Source organism: Aspergillus pseudoviridinutans, assembly GCF_018340605.1.
Source record: "Aspergillus pseudoviridinutans IFM 55266 DNA, scaffold_5, whole genome shotgun sequence".
NCBI lineage: Eukaryota > Fungi > Ascomycota > Eurotiomycetes > Eurotiales > Aspergillaceae > Aspergillus > Aspergillus pseudoviridinutans.
The window spans coordinates 2,361,904-2,380,637 of NW_025091285.1; the positions used below are offsets into that span (position 1 = coordinate 2,361,904).

General features: G+C 51.5%; 7 protein-coding genes across 7 annotated transcripts; 3 read left to right on the plus strand and 4 right to left on the minus strand.

Moving 5' to 3' along the window:
• Window positions 1–1,269: 1,269 nt before the first annotated feature.
• On the plus strand, window positions 1,270–1,857 carry Asppvi_007889 (NUDIX hydrolase; the record flags this gene model as incomplete). Its single annotated transcript, XM_043303772.1, has 1 exon — window positions 1,270–1,857. The coding sequence occupies one exon, from the start codon at window positions 1,270–1,272 to the stop codon at window positions 1,855–1,857; it is 588 nt and encodes a 195-aa protein (XP_043159707.1).
• A 1,174-nt stretch (window positions 1,858–3,031) lies between these two features.
• On the plus strand, window positions 3,032–4,191 carry Asppvi_007890 (DNA-directed RNA polymerase II core subunit RPB3; the record flags this gene model as incomplete). The annotated part of the gene is made up of 3 exons (XM_043303773.1): window positions 3,032–3,085; window positions 3,159–3,727; window positions 3,804–4,191. 3 exons carry the CDS (start codon window positions 3,032–3,034, stop codon window positions 4,189–4,191), a joined length of 1,011 nt encoding a protein of 336 aa, XP_043159708.1.
• A 907-nt stretch (window positions 4,192–5,098) lies between these two features.
• On the minus strand, window positions 5,099–7,038 carry Asppvi_007891 (uncharacterized protein; the record flags this gene model as incomplete). The annotated part of the gene is made up of 2 exons (XM_043303774.1): window positions 5,099–6,429; window positions 6,504–7,038. 2 exons carry the CDS (start codon window positions 7,036–7,038, stop codon window positions 5,099–5,101), a joined length of 1,866 nt encoding a protein of 621 aa, XP_043159709.1.
• A 1,705-nt stretch (window positions 7,039–8,743) lies between these two features.
• Window positions 8,744–9,353, minus strand: Asppvi_007892 (iso-1-cytochrome c; the record flags this gene model as incomplete). Its single annotated transcript, XM_043303775.1, has 4 exons — window positions 8,744–8,765; window positions 8,837–8,931; window positions 8,993–9,151; window positions 9,213–9,353. 4 exons carry the CDS (start codon window positions 9,351–9,353, stop codon window positions 8,744–8,746), a joined length of 417 nt encoding a protein of 138 aa, XP_043159710.1.
• Window positions 9,354–10,878: 1,525 nt separating this feature from the next.
• Window positions 10,879–11,724, plus strand: Asppvi_007893 (uncharacterized protein; the record flags this gene model as incomplete). The annotated part of the gene is made up of 2 exons (XM_043303776.1): window positions 10,879–11,268; window positions 11,332–11,724. The coding sequence occupies 2 exons, from the start codon at window positions 10,879–10,881 to the stop codon at window positions 11,722–11,724; spliced, it is 783 nt and encodes a 260-aa protein (XP_043159711.1).
• A 361-nt stretch (window positions 11,725–12,085) lies between these two features.
• Window positions 12,086–13,347, minus strand: Asppvi_007894 (exosome non-catalytic core subunit RRP42; the record flags this gene model as incomplete). Its single annotated transcript, XM_043303777.1, has 2 exons — window positions 12,086–12,703; window positions 12,793–13,347. The coding sequence occupies 2 exons, from the start codon at window positions 13,345–13,347 to the stop codon at window positions 12,086–12,088; spliced, it is 1,173 nt and encodes a 390-aa protein (XP_043159712.1).
• A 1,255-nt stretch (window positions 13,348–14,602) lies between these two features.
• Window positions 14,603–17,093, minus strand: Asppvi_007895 (serine/threonine-protein kinase; the record flags this gene model as incomplete). The annotated part of the gene is made up of 3 exons (XM_043303778.1): window positions 14,603–16,054; window positions 16,113–16,856; window positions 16,923–17,093. The coding sequence occupies 3 exons, from the start codon at window positions 17,091–17,093 to the stop codon at window positions 14,603–14,605; spliced, it is 2,367 nt and encodes a 788-aa protein (XP_043159713.1).
• Between the last annotated feature and the right edge of the window lie 1,641 nt (window positions 17,094–18,734).

The window sequence follows — 18,734 nt, forward strand, 5'->3', positions numbered from 1 at the left end:
GCAGGAGACAACGACAGAGCCTTAAACTAGTTAAAGTAGATTGGTTATTATTATCAGAGGTTTGCAGACTGTCTTCCGTCATTTACTCAATTTATTTCATTTTTTATTCTATTTTACTTTTCTAACTAAAGAGTTAAGCTAGGCAATTTTATCCAAAGGTAAAATCGTCTCTGCCCTAGTTGGTACCCTTGTCTCACACCCACGTAGCAAACTACAGAGTACATGTACCATCGCAGGTGAGAAAAAATTGGTCATAGAGGCTCCTCCTCCTCTACCTTAGGTGCTGGGCTCGATATACAGATCTAAAGTATCACCCTGCGTAGAGGGCAAACTAAAGAAAGCCCTGAACCTCAGTACTTGATGACGGGAGACGAAACTTACTTGGGTCGTTATTGTAATACTAATCCGTATTAATACCGTGATTCACAGATACCGCATATGGGATGACCTGCATACGACGCCGAACCGCTCTGGGAGAGCCCCCCTCCGGCTCCGGGACTATCACCAAACCACGGGCCTAGGGGCCCCTAAAAGAATCGTACCTTAGTACTATGGTAAGTCCGTCAATACCTGATGGTAATTATTATCTAGGTACCACTTGGACAGTACCTTAGGTAGAACCTGACTGTAAGTCAATACCTTACCAGCACTTACCACAATACCCTTACCTTACCTAGGTAGGGGTCTCCGTACTTCCTGCCGGACCGCGCCGCCATTATACCAAGCTGCCTCTGAGACCCTCCCCCTCCGCTCCTCTCACACTCTCCCATTTCCTCTTCTATCCTCCTCCCTAATCTATACTTATTTCTCCTGAATGATGTCTATTGTCACCTTTATATCTTCTTTGAGGTTCCCGTCCGCTACGGGAGTGAACGGGAATACCTAGTTCCTCTCTTCCATCTCCGCAAGATTATTCTCAGTCGCCCCAAAAAAATTTCCCTCGACCGCCTCTTCTCCAAAAACAAAGAGGGCAAGGTTGACAATCTGGGGAATACACTGATTTCCTTCCCTGAACGGCCCTTTACTGAGGCGAGGGCTCTTGTTTGAAATCCTCCGGTCATTTTGGAATTGAGCTCCCAAGCTATAGCCGAAACCCATAGTTTTTTCCCCTTCATTGCCCTTACCATTCTTTTACCTTCTGGCGCCTCAAGATCACGGCATCAGCTGTCGTTGACGAGCGCTCAATTCCTTTTCCTTCCGATCCCTCTACAGGCGTTCTCACAAAGACGCTTGTAGATATATATATATCTATATATCAAAATGTCAAAAATGGCGGAACAATCTCGCTCAATGGAGTCCCGCGTAGGGCGGAAAAACCAACGTGAGTCTACCGTCCCTGGAGGCCTGCGGCCGTCGTCCATGCAGGAGCTCGGAAATGTCGTCATCAACTTCTCAACCGACAAGAAGCTAACTTATCTGAAATCATTAGGCTACGGCTCTAAAGGCGAAAGGCTCGTGGCGGGTGTCGTCCCACTTTCTCATGACAAAACGCGGGTGCTCATGATTCAGTCCGTAGGAAGTGGTGGTTGGGTCCTCCCCAAAGGAGGATGGGAGACAGATGAGGCACTTGCGCAACAAGCCGCTTGCAGAGAGGCTTGGGAAGAGGCCGGTGTTATTTGCACGGTCCACAAGGATCTGGGGTTGATCCCAGATATGCGCCCGTCCTCCGTTCTGACGTCGAGTGCCCCGAAGGCCTCGTACCAGTTTTTTGAGGTGACGGTTGATCGTGAAGAAGACCAGTGGCCAGAGATGCACAAGCGGAAACGGCAATGGGTTACTTATGCACAAGCCGCCGCCGCTCTTGCAAGCCGTCCTGAACTCTTGGAGGCATTAAATCGCAGTTCTCTGAAAAGATAGCAGAGGAGTTCTGTCTTTTCTCTCCTTCGTCAGGCGAACGAGAAGAGATGATCAATCGCTGCTTGTCAGCATTTTGATCTTGTTACGAACTGATACGATTTTCCACCCTAAATTCGACTCTTTGTCTTGGTTTTCTGTTTGCATCTGTGTCACTCGGGGTTTTTTTACCTGTCATGGTCGGTCTCACAGCCTCGGAGTTCTGAGTCTTTGTATCTTGTTGCTTGGCACAAGCGGGCGGCGGCTTGATGGCTTTGTGCATAACCCGGTTTCTACGGCTCATCACTATAGAATCTTCGACAGTTCGTCAGTATAGAAGGCTAGACGCACAGCTTGATGTGCTGTGCTGTTGCGGACGGACGAGAAAAGCAAATTTTTTGTTGCTGTTGCTGTTGCTGTTGCTGTTGCTGTTACCTGGACTTGACTTGGGATTGCATACGAGTCGTCTGCGGAAACTTTATCGGTGGACTACTTTGATACCAACCTACTATCCGGCTTATTTCTGGGCGTTCAGCCGAAGTCAGGGGAAGAGGCCACAGTCAGGATCTCTATTGCACTGGGACTGGTGGATGCCTACTGGATCAGCCATCGAGACAGTGACGCATTGATATTGCCGAAACTGATGCTATTTGGGCTTGCTCCTGCAATTTTGGATCTTGAATGAATACCGCAAAAATAGCAACCCTGGATCAACGTGTAATATCTATCTAACGGCACACAGTACACCCATAGCAGGCTTGCTATACCCTTGGCTTCTATGTATCATAGCTTGGAAATCTCGCAGAATTCACGAGTTGGGGTTAGTCCCCTAGTGTCTAAGGTAGACTTTCTCGAGGACCTACTTTGCGTCAGAATTTCTTAATAAACAGCATGGACTGCAAGTCTGTGAAAGTGAATGACTGTATCATGTAGTTGGGACCGCTTACTAGACTGCTGCCCATAATGCCTAATTAGGCAAAGCGTCGAAAGGCGGAAGTGCGATCGGTCAAAGCCAAACCCAGAGCTCCCTGCTGTCACCAACGACCACCGAACAAAGTCTTCCTTTCACAAAAAGACTTTATAAAGCCACAGTTGCAGGGCCAGACTGTGGTTCATCAGAATCGCATGAGTCGAGTATAGCATTAAACTACGGAGAAACAAGGGTGGCGACCAGCAGCACCGTGTCTTTATCGCCAAAATGGATTATGAGATGGATATTGAGCCCACTGGGCCCCAAGTGACCGTGAGAGAGGTATGTTCGAGCTGTCTCTGAAGAATATCAATCAGCTCTGCAAAAGAAGACATTGCTGATGTGCTTGCCCCAGGCCGAGCCATACCGCGTCGATTTCAAACTCAGCTCCGTCGACCTCGCCTTCGCCAACTCCCTTCGCCGAGTCATCCTCGCCGAAGTCCCAACGATGGCCATCGACCTGGTCGAAGTCGAAAAGAACACCTCCGTACTCCCCGACGAATTCCTCGCCCACAGATTGGGCCTCATCCCCCTCAACTCGAAAAACTGCGACCAGGACGTCGAGTACACCCGCGACTGCGAATGCGAGGACCACTGCGCGCGCTGTAGCGTTACGCTCACACTGCACGCGCGCTGCACAGGCGACGAGATCATGCCCGTCTACGCGCGGGATCTGGTCGTCAGCGGCGAGCGAGCGAATGAGTGGGTGGGGAGCCCCGTTATCACGGATCCGGAGGGGAAGGGCCCTCTGATCTGTAAGCTGCGGCGGGGGCAGGAACTCAAGATGACATGTATTGCGAAGAAGGGGATGGCCAAGGAGCATGCGAAGTGGGCGCCCACTGCGGCTGTTGGGTTCGAATATGACCCGCACAATAACCTGCGGCATGTGGATTACTGGTACGAGGAGGATCCCATCAAGGAATGGTATGTTCTACTCTTCGTTCTCTTCTGCACTTCTTTACTTTTACACTGCAAAAGCAGTCGCTAATGATTCACCCAGGCCCGTCTCCGCAAACGCCGCCTGGGAACACGCCGCGCCCCCCGACCAACCGTTCGACTACGACGCTCAACCAAGCAACTTCTACATCGACGTCGAAAGCGTCGGCAACCTCGACCCGGACATGATCATCCAGCAGGGTATTATCGTTCTCCAACGCAAACTCGCCACCGTCATCTCCTCCCTCTCGGGCGCCGGCGACGGCGGCCGCAACGGCCTCCCCGAAGACGAGGACATGATGGGCGTCCGCAGTCCCGACGCATACGAGCCGCCAGAGGGCATGGACGGCGGGTTCACGGCATACGCCAACGGCGGCACGAGTGCCTGGGGAGCCAGCGCGGCAACTCCCTACGGTGCAACGCCGTACGGCGGCGGTGGGTACGGCTTCTAGGCTGTAGCCCCTTCGATCTTCCCAAGTCGAAAACTAAAACCAAACCAAAAATGAACATGAAAAGCGATTGGGGCGGGGAGAAGAAAGCGAGGGAAGCGACTTCGACTTCTCTGTAGCCTTTAAGGTTCCACGCAAGCATCCGAAACGGAGTTAAATGGTGTTTTGTCTGGTTTTACGGGGCGCAAGTTCAATTTCATGGGATTCTTCTCCATCCAACACAGGTCATACCATAAGCTGACTGATTTGATTCATTTCTGTCGATATTTCTCGATTCATCTATTCTCTTTCGCTGATGGGGTCTTCTTTTTATACTTGTACATCTTGCTGCGAAAATGAAATCTCGGAAACTATCATCTAGACCGTGGAACATGAAGAAGTGATGGGAGTACCTTGTAGATTGAGTTGTAAATGCCTCGTACATGCTAGACCCTATGCTAGGAATGAAGGAGTGTATCACGATATAAAAAGACCGCAGAAAAGACAAAAGCCAATATAAGCGCCATCTTGCACCTTCCTTCCTTACCTGCTGTATGTATCCTGAAAGAACGGAATCACAGAACACCAGCCCTTTCCATATCCAACAAAACACAGAAAAGAAGAAAAACAAAAAGACCACTCGTCTATTCTGCTTTTGACCTCAGTTTCGCCGGGAAATGGGAGTAAAAAAGAAGAGACGAGCTGGATAAACTCGTGGACGGAAGCCAACCCAGACCAGATACCATGCCGACGCCCGATGTCTAGGGAGTAATCGACCGAGAACGCCGAGTGGAATTGCGTGCAGCGAGGGGACGAAACGCCGTGATGACTAAACGACTAAACCAAAGKAGGAGAGGAGGACAACAGACGTAAGATGTATGTGTGAACGGGGGTAACCGGTAACCCCCTTGCAACCCTCCTCTGGCGGCGTTCAGACCCCCTCGATGGTATCCGACCCTAGATCGTCCGATCCATCTGGTAACATGGAAGGTGATGGGATTTTGCGCCCAGCTCCATATACCATTTCCATGAGTTTGGCCTTTTGCTTTTCTCGGACGGAGCGGAGGTACTCGTATGTACCCTCCAGCCCGCGGATCTGGCCGTCGATGACTGCTTCAACTGGTCCGAGCATCCGTCCATGACTGCGGCCGCTGCCTCCCTCGACAGCACCGACAAAGCTCACAGAGTCGTTTCGGCGCACCAGTGGACTGACCAGCTTTCGTCGCAGGGTCTCCAAGTTGACCTTGAGTGTCAGAAGACGGCCGCGGTGATCCATCAGTAGGTGCTTGTTGGCCACAGTCCGGCTGCGCACATTGGCCAACAGGCGCTTGTTCTTCTCATATTTGCGAACCATAGCGGCATCAGGACCGAGGACTCGCGTCCACAGGGAGCTCAGCATCTCCCCCTCGGCACGTTCTTGGGCGTCTGACTCGCGCACAACGGTACGCTGCAGATTGAGAAATTGGCGATCTATGGATTCAAAGAGGGCAAATAGCGCGGTCGAATGGGTCAGTTCACTATTGATCGACTCTTCAAGGACCGATAGGAACTCCGTGAAGGTTCGCGTGAGAGTGGCCCGTGTCCGCTGGGCGGAAGTCTGACCCAGCACGGCCGTCACGACGAGACCGAATGTGGTTGGAGTGGTTGTCAGCTGGCCGGCACTCGCCTCGCCGTTGGGAGCGGACAGACGCTCCAGCGTGCCGAGCCGTGATAAGAGATCATGCACGTTGTCGAGGACAATGGATGGCAGAGAACTTGGAGGTTGCGACGATAAAGTCTCCAGCTCTCTTTTGGCCCAGTCCATGACTATCAGAATCGAGTCAACGTCGGAGTCGACATTGGCGAAAAAGCGCGTTAGCTCCAGTGACAATGTTTTCAGCGACTCGGACAGTTCATCTAGCTGGCGCACAATGATCGGGGCGCTGGTCATATTGGTACCGCGCACTGATTCACTCAGATCCCAGACAGCCACGCCGGTCTCCTGCAACGTCCCGATCTGCTGTACTCCATTTTCCGAGTAGTATATGAGAGGCTCAAAGGATCGCGCAAAGCTTGACAATTTCACCAGATCCGGGATCGATTGAGGGAGATTAGGTAAGAACAATGCGCGCATGAATGCGATGGACAGGAACGCAATTAGGATGGACAGTGTGGTGTTGGATTTGGAACTAGTGATCTTGTCGAACTTGGATCGCAAGTAACTAAAGATTGCGACAAATGGTTCGCGATGCTGGACTTCTGCGCGCACAGCAAACCGGATATCTTGAGAAAAGGTCCACCTATTAGTATCCCGCGCCAGCTTGCTGGTCAAGGGTGCAAACCAAGATAAAGCCTACAATTGCTCAAGTTATTCTCCGGCCCAAAGTCCAATCCCTCGTCCGCGGGGCTTGCCTTGAGCGCCGGACCGGGACTCGGGGACCGTCCCTTGAGTGGCGTATCCGATKGTAACGGTATGTCGGCAGCGATGGTCGCATCTCCTGTGTCGGCCGACTCGCTGCGTTTCTTCACTTGGGGGGTCTCGATCGCATCTTCGTACTGTGGGCTAGCCTCGCGCGACAGCGACGGGCTCACTCCTACGGTCGGCTTCAGCACCGGCCGATCGTTCTCGCCTTTGCGCAGATAGGGTTGATGGCGATACCACCCGCTACCTTGAACGTAATCATATCTGCGAAAGCCCGGAGGCGACCAACGCTCACCGTTCGGAGTGGTATCCTCTTCCTCACCTTCCGACTCCTCTGAACGAAACCCGGAATGCTGTGAGGGGAGGCCGAATACGGGAGAGCGATGCGCATTGCTGTTGTTCTCAAAATCCTCTAGCGACGCATCCAGCGACGGATGGTCATCAAAAACGTTATCCAGCTCGTCCAGCATGATGGACGGCGTTGCGCACAACCTAAAGCGAAGTTGTAAAGCCACTTCAGTCAGTGCGCTGTCAAAGCGACAACTCGAGGTGCAGCTCTGAGACAGCGATGGATTGGTAGAAAGCTTGAAGGAGGGGTTAGTCGCAAGCGCGCTAAGATCCGGTAAGATCTGATCTATGTGCTGTCGGAAATAAATGACGAGGCAAAGAATCAGAAGTTCGGATAAGAAGCAAAGAGTTTAGCAAGTCGAATGCAAGAAGCAGTAATGGGACGATGCAAGACATGGGAATGCGCTGCGCGAGGTTCAGTTGGAGGGAGGGGGGGGAGCCTTGATGCCTGAGGACCCGAAACCCGAATAGCTAATTCTGACTAACTGTAGAGCGACAAGTCACTCACTGGCCTGTCGATGCCTGGGACAAAGTACTGTAGGTGGCCCGGGAGGTACATACAAACAGGAGGCGCTTGCATCAAACGGACCAGCACATTCCACGGGAAATTCAGTCTGTAAGATGTAGAAGCACCCACGTTAGTTAGTAGTAGACGTGAAGACGCGCTGATAGACTTCCGCCAACAAGAATGGATGAATCTCTGGTATGGAATGTATGCCTGCAAGACTTTGATCGCGGTCTACCCTAAGTTACAAGAGGGGGAATCCGATCTCAGATATGCTGCTGCTCCTGGCTGATGTACCCGAGTTTATCAAGGCTGATAAGCTGCTGGTAACTGCACTGGTAACTCGTACGGGTACCTTAGGTACCATACCCAAAGGGAGGGGGAAGGGGGCATCTCAGACTCGCGCTGATTGGCCCATCACGAGGATGAGGGGGCGCAGAGGGTGGCTGGACCAATCAAATCGGCCAGCCGGGTGTCATGTGCCCATGGTTCCAGCTGTACTGTACCGTACAGGGCCATCGTAGTCTCCAGTCTAGCAACATCATAGTATCAATCATGAGCGTTTTTAGCCTAGAGTCCACCGCATAAGTGGATGTACCTAGCAGGACCTCCTCAGAGCTAGACCAGACGAACAGCGTGGCCTGCGTACCGGACCAATCAGGGAGCAATGTCTGATGATGGCTGCAGGGATCGTCCACCAGATGGCCGTTGTATTGGCGAGGAGAGTCGCAACCCGTAGACGGGCGAACAGCAAGATGAGCTTGGAAGACGACGGACTCGCCTCCACTCGACGTCGCTGGAGCTAAGAGTATACCTGAAACTAGGTGTCAATATCCACGAATCATCAACAGGCTAGGGGAAGACAAGAGAGTCAGAAGATGGACGAGTAACTTCCTTCAGGCAGCAAGGCAGAAATTCACCTGTCAGCAGGCGCCTACACCAACACGTGACGAGCGATGACGCACGTGGGCCGACAGTCTGAGGTAGAACTCTCAGCAAGAAGCAGGGTCATCATGAGAGGAGATCTCTTAATTCATTATGGTCGGTCGACCTAGCGTTAACCATGGTACACAAAATCCGAAGCAAAGACATAACCATCGGAAAAAGGATAATAGACAATTCCGCACGCTAGGACTCTATGATATCCGCCATGTTCCAGCACACAGAAAATATCAGGTCTATTGCGTTTAAACAAGGTTGTAGTATAGTACATGCCCTGTCCGTCGAACTGCCGTGCATCTGCTTTTACCACAGGAGGATCGGCGCGACAACGTTCCCGGGACAAGATCGAAGAGACAAGTGACTTTTCAGGGTGAACATGTTTAGCAGTTCTCCTTGAGGTAGCTGTAGGGGAGAAACAGTTAGCGCCTGCAATGCCAACCATGGCAGAGTGAGTCTTTGGCAAAAAAACATACGTGATCAGGTCGTTCCTCTCCTTGCCCTTCTTCAGACCACCGAAGGCCATCTTGGTACCGGGGATGAACTTCTTGGGGTTCTCAAGGTAGGAGAACTGCAGAGGCGCATTAGCATGGCTCATATCGAGAGAAAGTCTGGAAAATGATAATACGTACCAGAGTGTTCTCGTCCCAAGTGACACCGGCCTGCTTGTTGGCGTCGGTGTAGGCGTAGCCCTCGGCGGAACCGGTCTTACGGCCGAAGAGGCCGTGGAGGTTGGGGCCGACCTTGTGGGCACCGCCAGACTCGACAGTGTGGCACTGAGCGCAACGGGTCTAGAGCGAGCATCTTAGTCGCTATCCAAATAGATACTATGGCCGTTGTTCTGGTACTCACCTGGAAGAGCTTGGCACCCTTCTTAGCGTCACCTGGAGTCGCGATAATGTTAGCCATCTGTTTCGCCTTTTCCGCCGCTTCAAGTTCGGCTTCGCGCATGTCAATGGTAGTGAGGAGGCAGAAGGTATCGAAGCTCGTCATTCTGCTTGGGGTGTGCTCGTGGAAATGGTAGACACCGGGTCGAGAGACGTTTGAAGTGTAACAACGAGACGCAACGATTGCGATACCAGCTGATCCTTGCTACCAGTGTGGATGTTGTGGTTGAGAAGAGGCCTGGGGAGCAGGAATACTCTTCTCCTCCCCCAGATCCAGCCATCATTCACTGGACGTCTTCTGAAGCGAACATGCGAGAGGACGCCGCGACGCAGTGAATGACGGCAGGTTCCAATGAGAGGAATACAAGGAAACCGCGAGAAAAGGGAACAGTAAGGTAAGCTTACCAGGAGCGAAACCTTCGTCCTTGCCCATTTTGAATGTACAGGTAGATTTGAATGAAGATTATGAGATTGAAAATGGTTTTGTACAAGGTGAATTGGAATACAGAAGAATCCAAAAAAAGTCTGGAGAATCAATTGGGGGAGAAACGGAGCAAGCTGGCAGGGGAGAAAAACTTGCGGGCGGAATTTGTAGATTGATGCGGCCGGCCTTGCCCCCGGCAACTCCCGTGATCTGAACATCCGCCAATCAGATCCATGATGATTCAACAGAAAACGGGCGCTGTCGGGACACGGTCACACACTGGGAAATTCCCGGTGTGGATTTTTGTCTCTGCCTTACGTCAATGGCATCACTTTTTATAGCCATCTACGGAGGTACGGATAGAGAATCTGGATACCATTCTAGGCAATTTTGTTTCTTGATCTGGATGCAGACAAGTAGATACCTGCATTGAAATCCAGATTCAGAATTCATTTTCTTTCTTATTGCGATTTGCCTTCCCAATGGCAATCGCCAACATCACGTACACTATGATCTCATCGTAGGCTCAGACTCAGCATCTCCAAGCATAAGTCGCCTTAAGCCCCAGTCCGCATAGAGAGAAGAATTAGCACACATACGGATGCGAAGATGGTGCATATTACATGCGCTCACCATATGTGCACTTATCTCCACGTAAGTGCACTTCCAAGAGTTTCGCAAGGCTGCCTACATACTGGTTCGGCATTACTGCAGCAGCCGGAACCAGTCCCTGAGCGTTGGAAATGGAAGCGTCGTCATTTGTCCGCTAGTTCGATCGCCGACCCAAATTCTTCCAGAAAAATAATTCCGCTCCGCCGGCTTTGGTGGTCCGATACGTTGTCGGCCTGAAATCTGAGGCGTCAAGGCACGCACCGACCAGCCTTTGAACTGAAGGTCGTGCCTATTCAGACTCAACACATCCGGAGCGACCTAGATCGATATATGCCGAACATAATGCACTTTTCTGTAGTTCTATCTCTACCCGACCTAAAGTAAACATATCAGTATCGGAACATCAGATAGCACTGTCATGGCATGAAGCAGAAACCGCTGCTGTTCGTCTCTATAGTCACGTGATATCAACATCAACATCGCTGACGGAAAAAAATAGTCGGAAATGTAGCGGACAAGAGGCACCAAGCACGGAGGATATGCGCCTCTCCACAACACACCCTCTTTAAAACGTCTACTACGCCTGTTATATACAATGGCACCCATAACCATCCCCCAATTCCTCCTCCCTCGCGGGATACCCTCCCCCCGAACCTTGAACGCCCTAACCCGCCGCAGCAACCCGATTACTCTCGCAACCACAGTCCCCTCCTCGCGCCGTTGCGCCTCATCAGACAACAGCAGCAAACCGCGCGTGCTTGCCCAACCAGACAAGTTCCGACCACCCTCGCACCCCGCGCGCCGGGTGGTGCCGACCCGCAATGGCAGGGTGGTCAGCGGACCGATCAACTACCCCGGCCCTCGACTCTCGGAGAAGGAGAAGGAGGAGCAGAAACACAGAGAGTACCCGAATATGTTTCCGCCCGAGGGGACAATCATGTACAAGTTTCTGACGAACCGGTGGATCCATATCTGGATTGCTATGGTTGGTTTTTTCCCCTTACTCTACTTTGGTTGGAGGCAATGCTGACGACTATGGCATGTTTAGGGCGTTCTCACATCCCTGGCTACGTTCACCTTCACCACGAACTTCAAGCATAGCTCGCCGTACGCGCACTTGCTCCCGCCGTGGTCTGCGCTCTTGACTCATCCGATCGACACGATCGGCCAGGCGCTTACCGTCTTCCGCATGCATGTACAGCATACCTCGATGGAGACGAGGGAGAAGCGCCTCAAGCGTGTCGAGGATGCGGAGAAGAGGCGGCAGTATCGGATTGCGCATGGGTTGGAAGAGCCGGATGAGAAGACCAAGGGAGAGACTGCGGAGGTGGTTGATGATCAGTCGCCGGTCGCGGTCGATGTTCCTGCAGTTGGCACCGGAGAATACATTGACTGGGAAGGAAAGAAGAAGCCTGCCAAGAAGTGGCTCGGTATCTGGTAGGGTGTTTCCGGATGGATGGAGAATGAGTTCGGCGGGTTAGGAACCCAGATCAGCGCTGTATATTAAATTGCTATGATGCTTGCTTTTGACCTTGTGTCTACCCATGCATTGTTCTATGTGTACATGTCATGATATATCTCCTGGTCATCACGTCTGTTTCGCATCCAGAGAACCGGCATAGACCTGGCATATCAGTCCTTATTTAAAGTGCAGACTGCTTCTCCCACACAGCAGGCCCGTCTGTTTTCGCTTTACCTGCAGCGAATGAGCCGGCTGTTTGTGTGAATCAGTCAACTGATACACATTGAGCGCAGAGGGCAACTTCGTGAAGCTTCTCTTCAATTCACAATGCCTGATCGACTCAACCGACGGAAACACCCTCTAGCCCCTCTAATACATCCTCACCCACACCACCCTTCTCCAGCGCCGCTTTCACCATGCGCGCGATCGTACTTCTTTTAACACCGCCACGTCGAGGTCTCCAGACTCCAGAAACTTCCTCCTCGCCGGTGGAAGGGCTCAAGATCGTAGCATCCTCTGCAGCAGCGGAAGACCCTATCGTAGCGACATTCTCCGAGTTTGGCACGCCCGGCTGTGTTAGACGGGATGGAGGGTCAATTGTTCTTATTGAGAGTAATTTCAGACTACCAGTCTCCCCGTCGCGGCTGACCGAAAGGGCCAAGACGGTATCTGCAACGGCAATCTCTTCCCTGCTGGGATCGAAGATGATGTTATCGGCCACGGAGATGACCAGCAGCGTCACTGGAGGCCGAACGAATTGCGAAGGTGAGGGTGTAGCAGCGTTTCCAGGACTCTGGCGAGGGTAGAGATATTCGGCCGCATTCCAATCATCGTCGAAGAACGGGTCCTCTTCGCCCTTGGATTTCAGTTTGGGCAGTCTCGTCGACAAAAGCGCCAAGTGCGTCGTCAGAGAGAGTAAAGGAAGCGGGTACGATAGAGGCTGCGAGAGCAGCAAAACCTATAGTGAAGAGATCAAAAGTCAGCACGACAAAGCACAGGGTAACACACGGCCACGGCTACATGCGCCGTCCAGGCGAGGTCCCTTACATCGATATACAACCTCCAATGCCAGCGGCGGTTAATGACCAGCCTCCCCTTCAGACCGCCAGCCATCCCCACATCGCCTCCCTGCGCACTCGACACAGATTCGATCAGCGGCTCCCGCATCATCTCCGACAGAAAAACAGGCAGGGCATCGTCGTCCCGAAAACCGGGAATCTCAATGGAGATCTGCACCCACGATTCGTGCCCGCCCGCTGCACTCATCCCCTCCTTGCCGTCCGCGCCTTGATCGGCCGCGTAATCATCCCCCGATGACAACTGCGACACCTTCAGGGCCTCTGCCGCCAGTGCCGTTTTCTCAACCTCCGCTTTCACTCCGACGATGGCTTGCGTGCCGTCTGCGAATCCGACCCGCGCGCTGCCATTGGTGCCTGGGAGGATATCGGTTTCTGCTGTTAAGGGTCGGAACTGTGTGGGTGAGCGTCCATCTGGTCGAATGGGACTGTCGGGAAGCGCGAGGGAGGTGTAGAGATAGGAAAGTTCTGCTGGTGATAGGTGTGGAGTCTGTGAGGCAGACGAGGCTTGTCGTTGGGCCGACATGCCAGGCTGTGGATTCTCAGCAAGGAAGGAGCAAGAACTGTTGATACAAGCGATGCGATGAGGCCTGGGTATCTGGTTTTTCTTGAGTGACTGTAAAAGCAGTATCGACCTTGCCGTCTGAAGAAGGACTCAATCGCGATTCTGCTATCGGACTTCAATGGCTGCAGTGGAGCCAAAAATGGGATTTCGGCTATGAGCAGATATCAATACACCAGATCATAGGAGAACTAGGCGCAGAAAGTCTCATGCAACACAATAATAGAAGAATTGATGGCCATGATATCTGAAGTACTGATTCGGGAAATTCTGATGAAGTATGGATAATTGTTGTTCCGACAGAGTCTTCTTCACCTACTCCATACTTGGTCTAAACATTGCATTGAAATTGCCATCAAGGCCGTTTACCCTATCGATGAGAATATGTTCCAGACAGCTACTCTTTCAGAAAGATCAAATGAGCACAGAAATTTCATTGTCTGTTGCATTAGGTGTCTGTATGTATATATAATGTAGGGCTTGCAGCCGATAAATGGGTACTATATTACAGGGTTTTTGGCCATCGACTACCGTCGTCGTACTTAACGAATGGCAGAACAAAATTGTACAGTGGAGAAAATAGAAGGTTCGCTCGACGAAACGAGTCGTAACACCTCCCCCAGGCGCAACAGAAAGGAATGACAGGCGACGATTTATATGCCATAGAATATACACGGGGATAAGGAGAAAGAGTGATGGACAAAGGAAAGATGTAAATGCTAGGAGCCAAGGATTGATGAGAGGATATGTGTATATATAGGGAGTGATGAGGTAGATCTCGCGACTCGCGCGTTCGGTATCAGGGTATATCAGAGAGCAAGGGAGCAGATGCCACGAAATATAAATAGCAAAGGAAAGATCAGAAGACTAACAGCCGAAAACGAGTTGCGAGGCCCGCCGTCTATAAAAGGCCTTTGGGGGTATGAGAACGAAAAGAACCGGTGAAAAAAAACCAAGCCCAGGGCAAACCGATGCCAACCAAGTGATAAAAGCATACAATATGCGCAGAAGGGGAAATCAGAAGAAGACAGATATGAAAAGACAGAAGAACTCCTCCGATAAATTGTGAACAGGGTAGACACCAGACCCAGTACGCCGTGCTCGGTGAGGTAGCCGGTAATGCGCATTATGACCTCGTTTTCTCTTCTTTTAGTTTTCCGAAAATGCAAGTTTCAAAAAGCAATATGAAAGGAGTATAAGAAAAGCCTCCGCAAGGAAATCATTTGAATGTTGACTCTGTCAGAAAAGTGGAAGATGTTGGGTTCACCCAGTCCCGTTCCTCGTAAGGCGGGGTGGGCCATTGACGATTGGAACTGGCATGGTCCATCTTCTCGTCTCCGGGACGACTTCGTCTGCATGGAGTCGAGTCTTGCTGACCAAAAGAGACACCGTCACACTTTGCCGAGGGTGAAGGAGTGGGATAGGGGCTGGGCAAGGGACGGGAGCCATCGTTTCCCGGAGCTTGGCGACTGTAGTTGGAGGAAGCGTCAGAAAATGTTTCGCTTTGTGCCAAGCGTTTAGCGGCCTTGCTCGCCGAATGCAACACCTCGTCCAAGAGCTCGTCCTCTTCCTCAGGAGTCTCATAACGGTGAACCGGGTGAGAAGTCATCTGAAGCGCACGTCTCGTCCGGCTCGAGATCGGTCCGGGAGCACCACTTGTTGAGACTGGGCTCTCTGTCATTGACCGAATCGATCCCTGGGGCATAGACTGCCGTTTGCTGACGTCCCCGGTCGAAGTGATTTGGACAGGGACGTTTCCGAGAGCCGCCGAGTCGAGCGAGTACTTGACACTCTGCAAAGCTCTGTCCAACTCGGTCAGGTCAGAATTCTGCTTCGCATCTCCCGCATTCACAGAGTCCAGAGCGAGCGAGGAACGGTTTGACCACGGCATACAGCCAGCGTTGGCTTCGATATCATCGGTCGCCAGGTTGGCCTGGTTGCGACCGGAGAGCCGGCGAGCCCTCTTGCGGAGGTGAGAGAAGAAGCTCTCTTTCTGGTTGAGTGTAGCGTTCATATTTCCAGCTCCGTTGAGGGCTCGCTCTGCCTCTTGCCTGTGAATGTCGGCATAGTGGTTACCGTGTGAGTTCAGAGAAAGCTGCCGGCCAATCTTCTTGCTCGCTCTTCCAGCACCGGACAGAGCATTATCCCCACCATGAGCAAGAGTCGAGTTCGCCTGAGCTGTAACTGCATTAGACAAGGGAGAGACTGGTCGGATCGAAGGGAGGATAGGCATAGGAGCCCCGTTGGCCCACGTGGCGCGCTTGGTGGCAGCAGGTCTAGTCTTGGTGGCTTGCAGATCGGGGGTAGTGTTGTACGACACGACAGACGGTCGGACAGCCTGGTCGGTTTCTAAAGCTGGGGCTGGGCTTTCCGATCTTCCAATCAGCGACCTTCTGAACCACGATGGCTTTGATGGCACGGTGGGGGAGTCGCTGGACTGAGGAGTGGGTGATCTGAAGCTCCTGTCCGACTGTTTGCGGCCAAGCAGCCGTGAAGTTGAAGATTTCGGCCGCAGAGGGTCCACAGCATCTGCGAAGTACTCGTGGTTCAATGCCTGTGTGGACGTCGGTCTGTTCTTAGGGTCCCACATCAGGCACCACGTCACGAAATGGCTCAAAGATGCTGGCCAGTGAGGAGGCTGCAGGATGCTTTCCATCGAATGAGGTGCCATCTGTTCAGTCGACGTTAGCAATTCTCCCTCATTCCACGGACATGGCGGATCTCCGTACCTTTGGAAATGTGAAGCCTAGCTTCTGAGCCAAACGAGAGCCTTCCCTCCATTCACCACCGCCCAGCTTGGTGCCTGACTTGCTGTACCAGTTGCCAGGACTGCCCATAATCTCGCAGATGCGCCAGACCTGGTCAACCTCGTTACCACCAGGGAACAAGGGCTTCAGGGTAGCGATTTCAACTGCCATGGCACCAACAGCCCACATATCTACAGGCGCAGAGTATTCTCCCGCACGCAGGAGAACCTCAGGAGCGCGGTACCACCTAGTTGAGACATACGTAGTGTATGGCGACTTTGAATGAGTTTCTCGCGCAAGGCCGAAATCGGCAATCTTCACTGTGTAAGTCGGAGGAGTAGAGGGTGGAGTGACAAGATTGGAATAGCGGCTGAAAGCAGAGTCGTTCGGAGCAGATGTCGATACCAGGATATTCTCGGGTTTGATGTCACGGTGAAAGAAGTGGTGAGCATGGATGTGGTCCAGACCTGACAGGATTTGGTAGAGGATGCTCTTCACATGTTTTCCCTCCAAGTATTTATGGTCTCGGGACTTCATTAGTTGGTAGAGGTTGCCATCCATGTATTCCATGCAGATATGGAGTTTCCGGGAGAGTGGATCAAGGAAGATGTCGAGGGCTGGGACAAGGTGGGGATGAGCGGGCAGAGTCCGTAAGAAGATGACCTCACGCAGCTCTAGGCAAGGGGCCAAAGAGTCGAAGGTCTTCTTCATCGTCTTTATTGCGACCTAGCAGAATATCAGCACGCGTCCATGCTCCGAGGGGCTGATCCCATCCGCAATTGGGTTCCTTACCATAGTCCCTCTCCTGGCAACATTGGAACCGGCTGTCCGTACACGGGCAACTGCGACACTGCCAAAGCTGCCATCACCGACCTCTTTTATGACTTCGAATCTGTCTTCGAGAGTAGCCATTGAAGTGGCAGCAGGAACCCGTGAAGACGGGTAGTCGTAGCTGATAGTCATGTTGGCTCTGTTGATATCTTCTGCCAGCAGATGAATCAAAGGACGGACTGATGACTGTGCCAGGCTTTGTTCAATGGCGAGAGTCCAAGGTGTCTATGGGTCATTCACGGTATCACACTATGTTAGTGTTCCGAGGAATGATATAGACCTTAGTTCAGGGACGAGTTGGTTCAAATCAAGCAGGTGTTCATCGTCTGCGATGTATTCAAGTTCAGCTTGAGGGAGTGAAGGAGTAGATGGCTCAATCCCATTGATTATGAGGAAACGAAAACAAGGAAAGTTGAGTTAAAGGGAGCGCGGGGTTGGTTAGATGTATTGAATGCAGGACGAACGATCGATTGGGAGAGGGAGGGGAGGAAAGGGGGTGGTCATGTATGTTTGCACTATGTAGTAGCTCAAGCGAAGGTGGAGGAGACGAAGATCTGGAAGGAAGATGGAAGACCCGGAGGATTGGACCGTGATCACTGTAGTGACAACACTGGACCCGTTTGGGTGGGAACTGCTAAACGAGAGGAAGAAAGAATATTGGATACCGACTTTTTGAGGGAGTGTAAGTTTGTGAGATTATTATTGCGACTTGTGGGAGAGCAGAGAGAGAGACTGAGTGAGAGGAAGAGTAAAGCAGCCCCTGACACGGTGACAGCTGTGCTAGTCTAGCTCCAAAGCCTCCAAAATACTAAATACGTACTTCGTACGAACTAAGGAGACTTCGGATGGGGCCGTGGGGACTGAAGAAGCGGTCGACAACGGACCAAGTTTGGGGAATCAATGGCGCAGATCACAAGAACTCTGTGATGAAAACACGGTATTCAGTGTAATGGTAACAATGATGTTGATGTTGATGTTGATGATGATGATGCAGAGCTGCAGGCAGAATTATATTGAAGCAGGATAGAGGGGAATGATGATGCTTATGACATGGACAAATAACTGAAGCGCTTTTGTCCTTCTTTCTCCCCTCTGGAGCAATTGCAAGTAAGACACGAAGCGGATGGGTTATAGGTCAGGATTTGGATGTACTACTACTGTTATGTAGTATGTAAGTGACTTACAAGAGGCTGGGGGTACAGAGAAAATAGAGAATAATAATGATAATGGGAAGCGCGTGTAAGAGATGAAAGGAGATAGACGATTATTATCGACTTTAGCGACGCGCAGAGCACCCGATCCATGACCATAATAATAATTATAATATTACGGGTAAAGCAGCAGCATCATGTTGATGGTGGATGAATTATTTGGTATTGTTTTTAACTGGGAGTGGGATGAGTTGCCGTACATTGGCTACTATCCGTACTACTCCCTTGGTACTGTTCCCGAGTCTCCCAGACACTCAAACCAAAATAATAAAAATTCACGAACCTTGATATCAGTCCAGAATATTATTATTCATTATGGTCAAAAATCATCGAATTAATACTGACAATATTGGCCTGGGATAGGCGGCCGTGTTGAGCGGGAAAGGAATGGTTAGAAAACGGAGATCCACTAATAAAAAGGAGTTTCATCATACGCAGCCGGAATAATCAACTGTCAACGTCGAACACACACAGATACTTTGCTACGTAGACGGGACCCCAAATAGGAAAAACTCAAGTTAACCTCGGGATAAATGGACAACTGACAGGCCATGTAAACAAT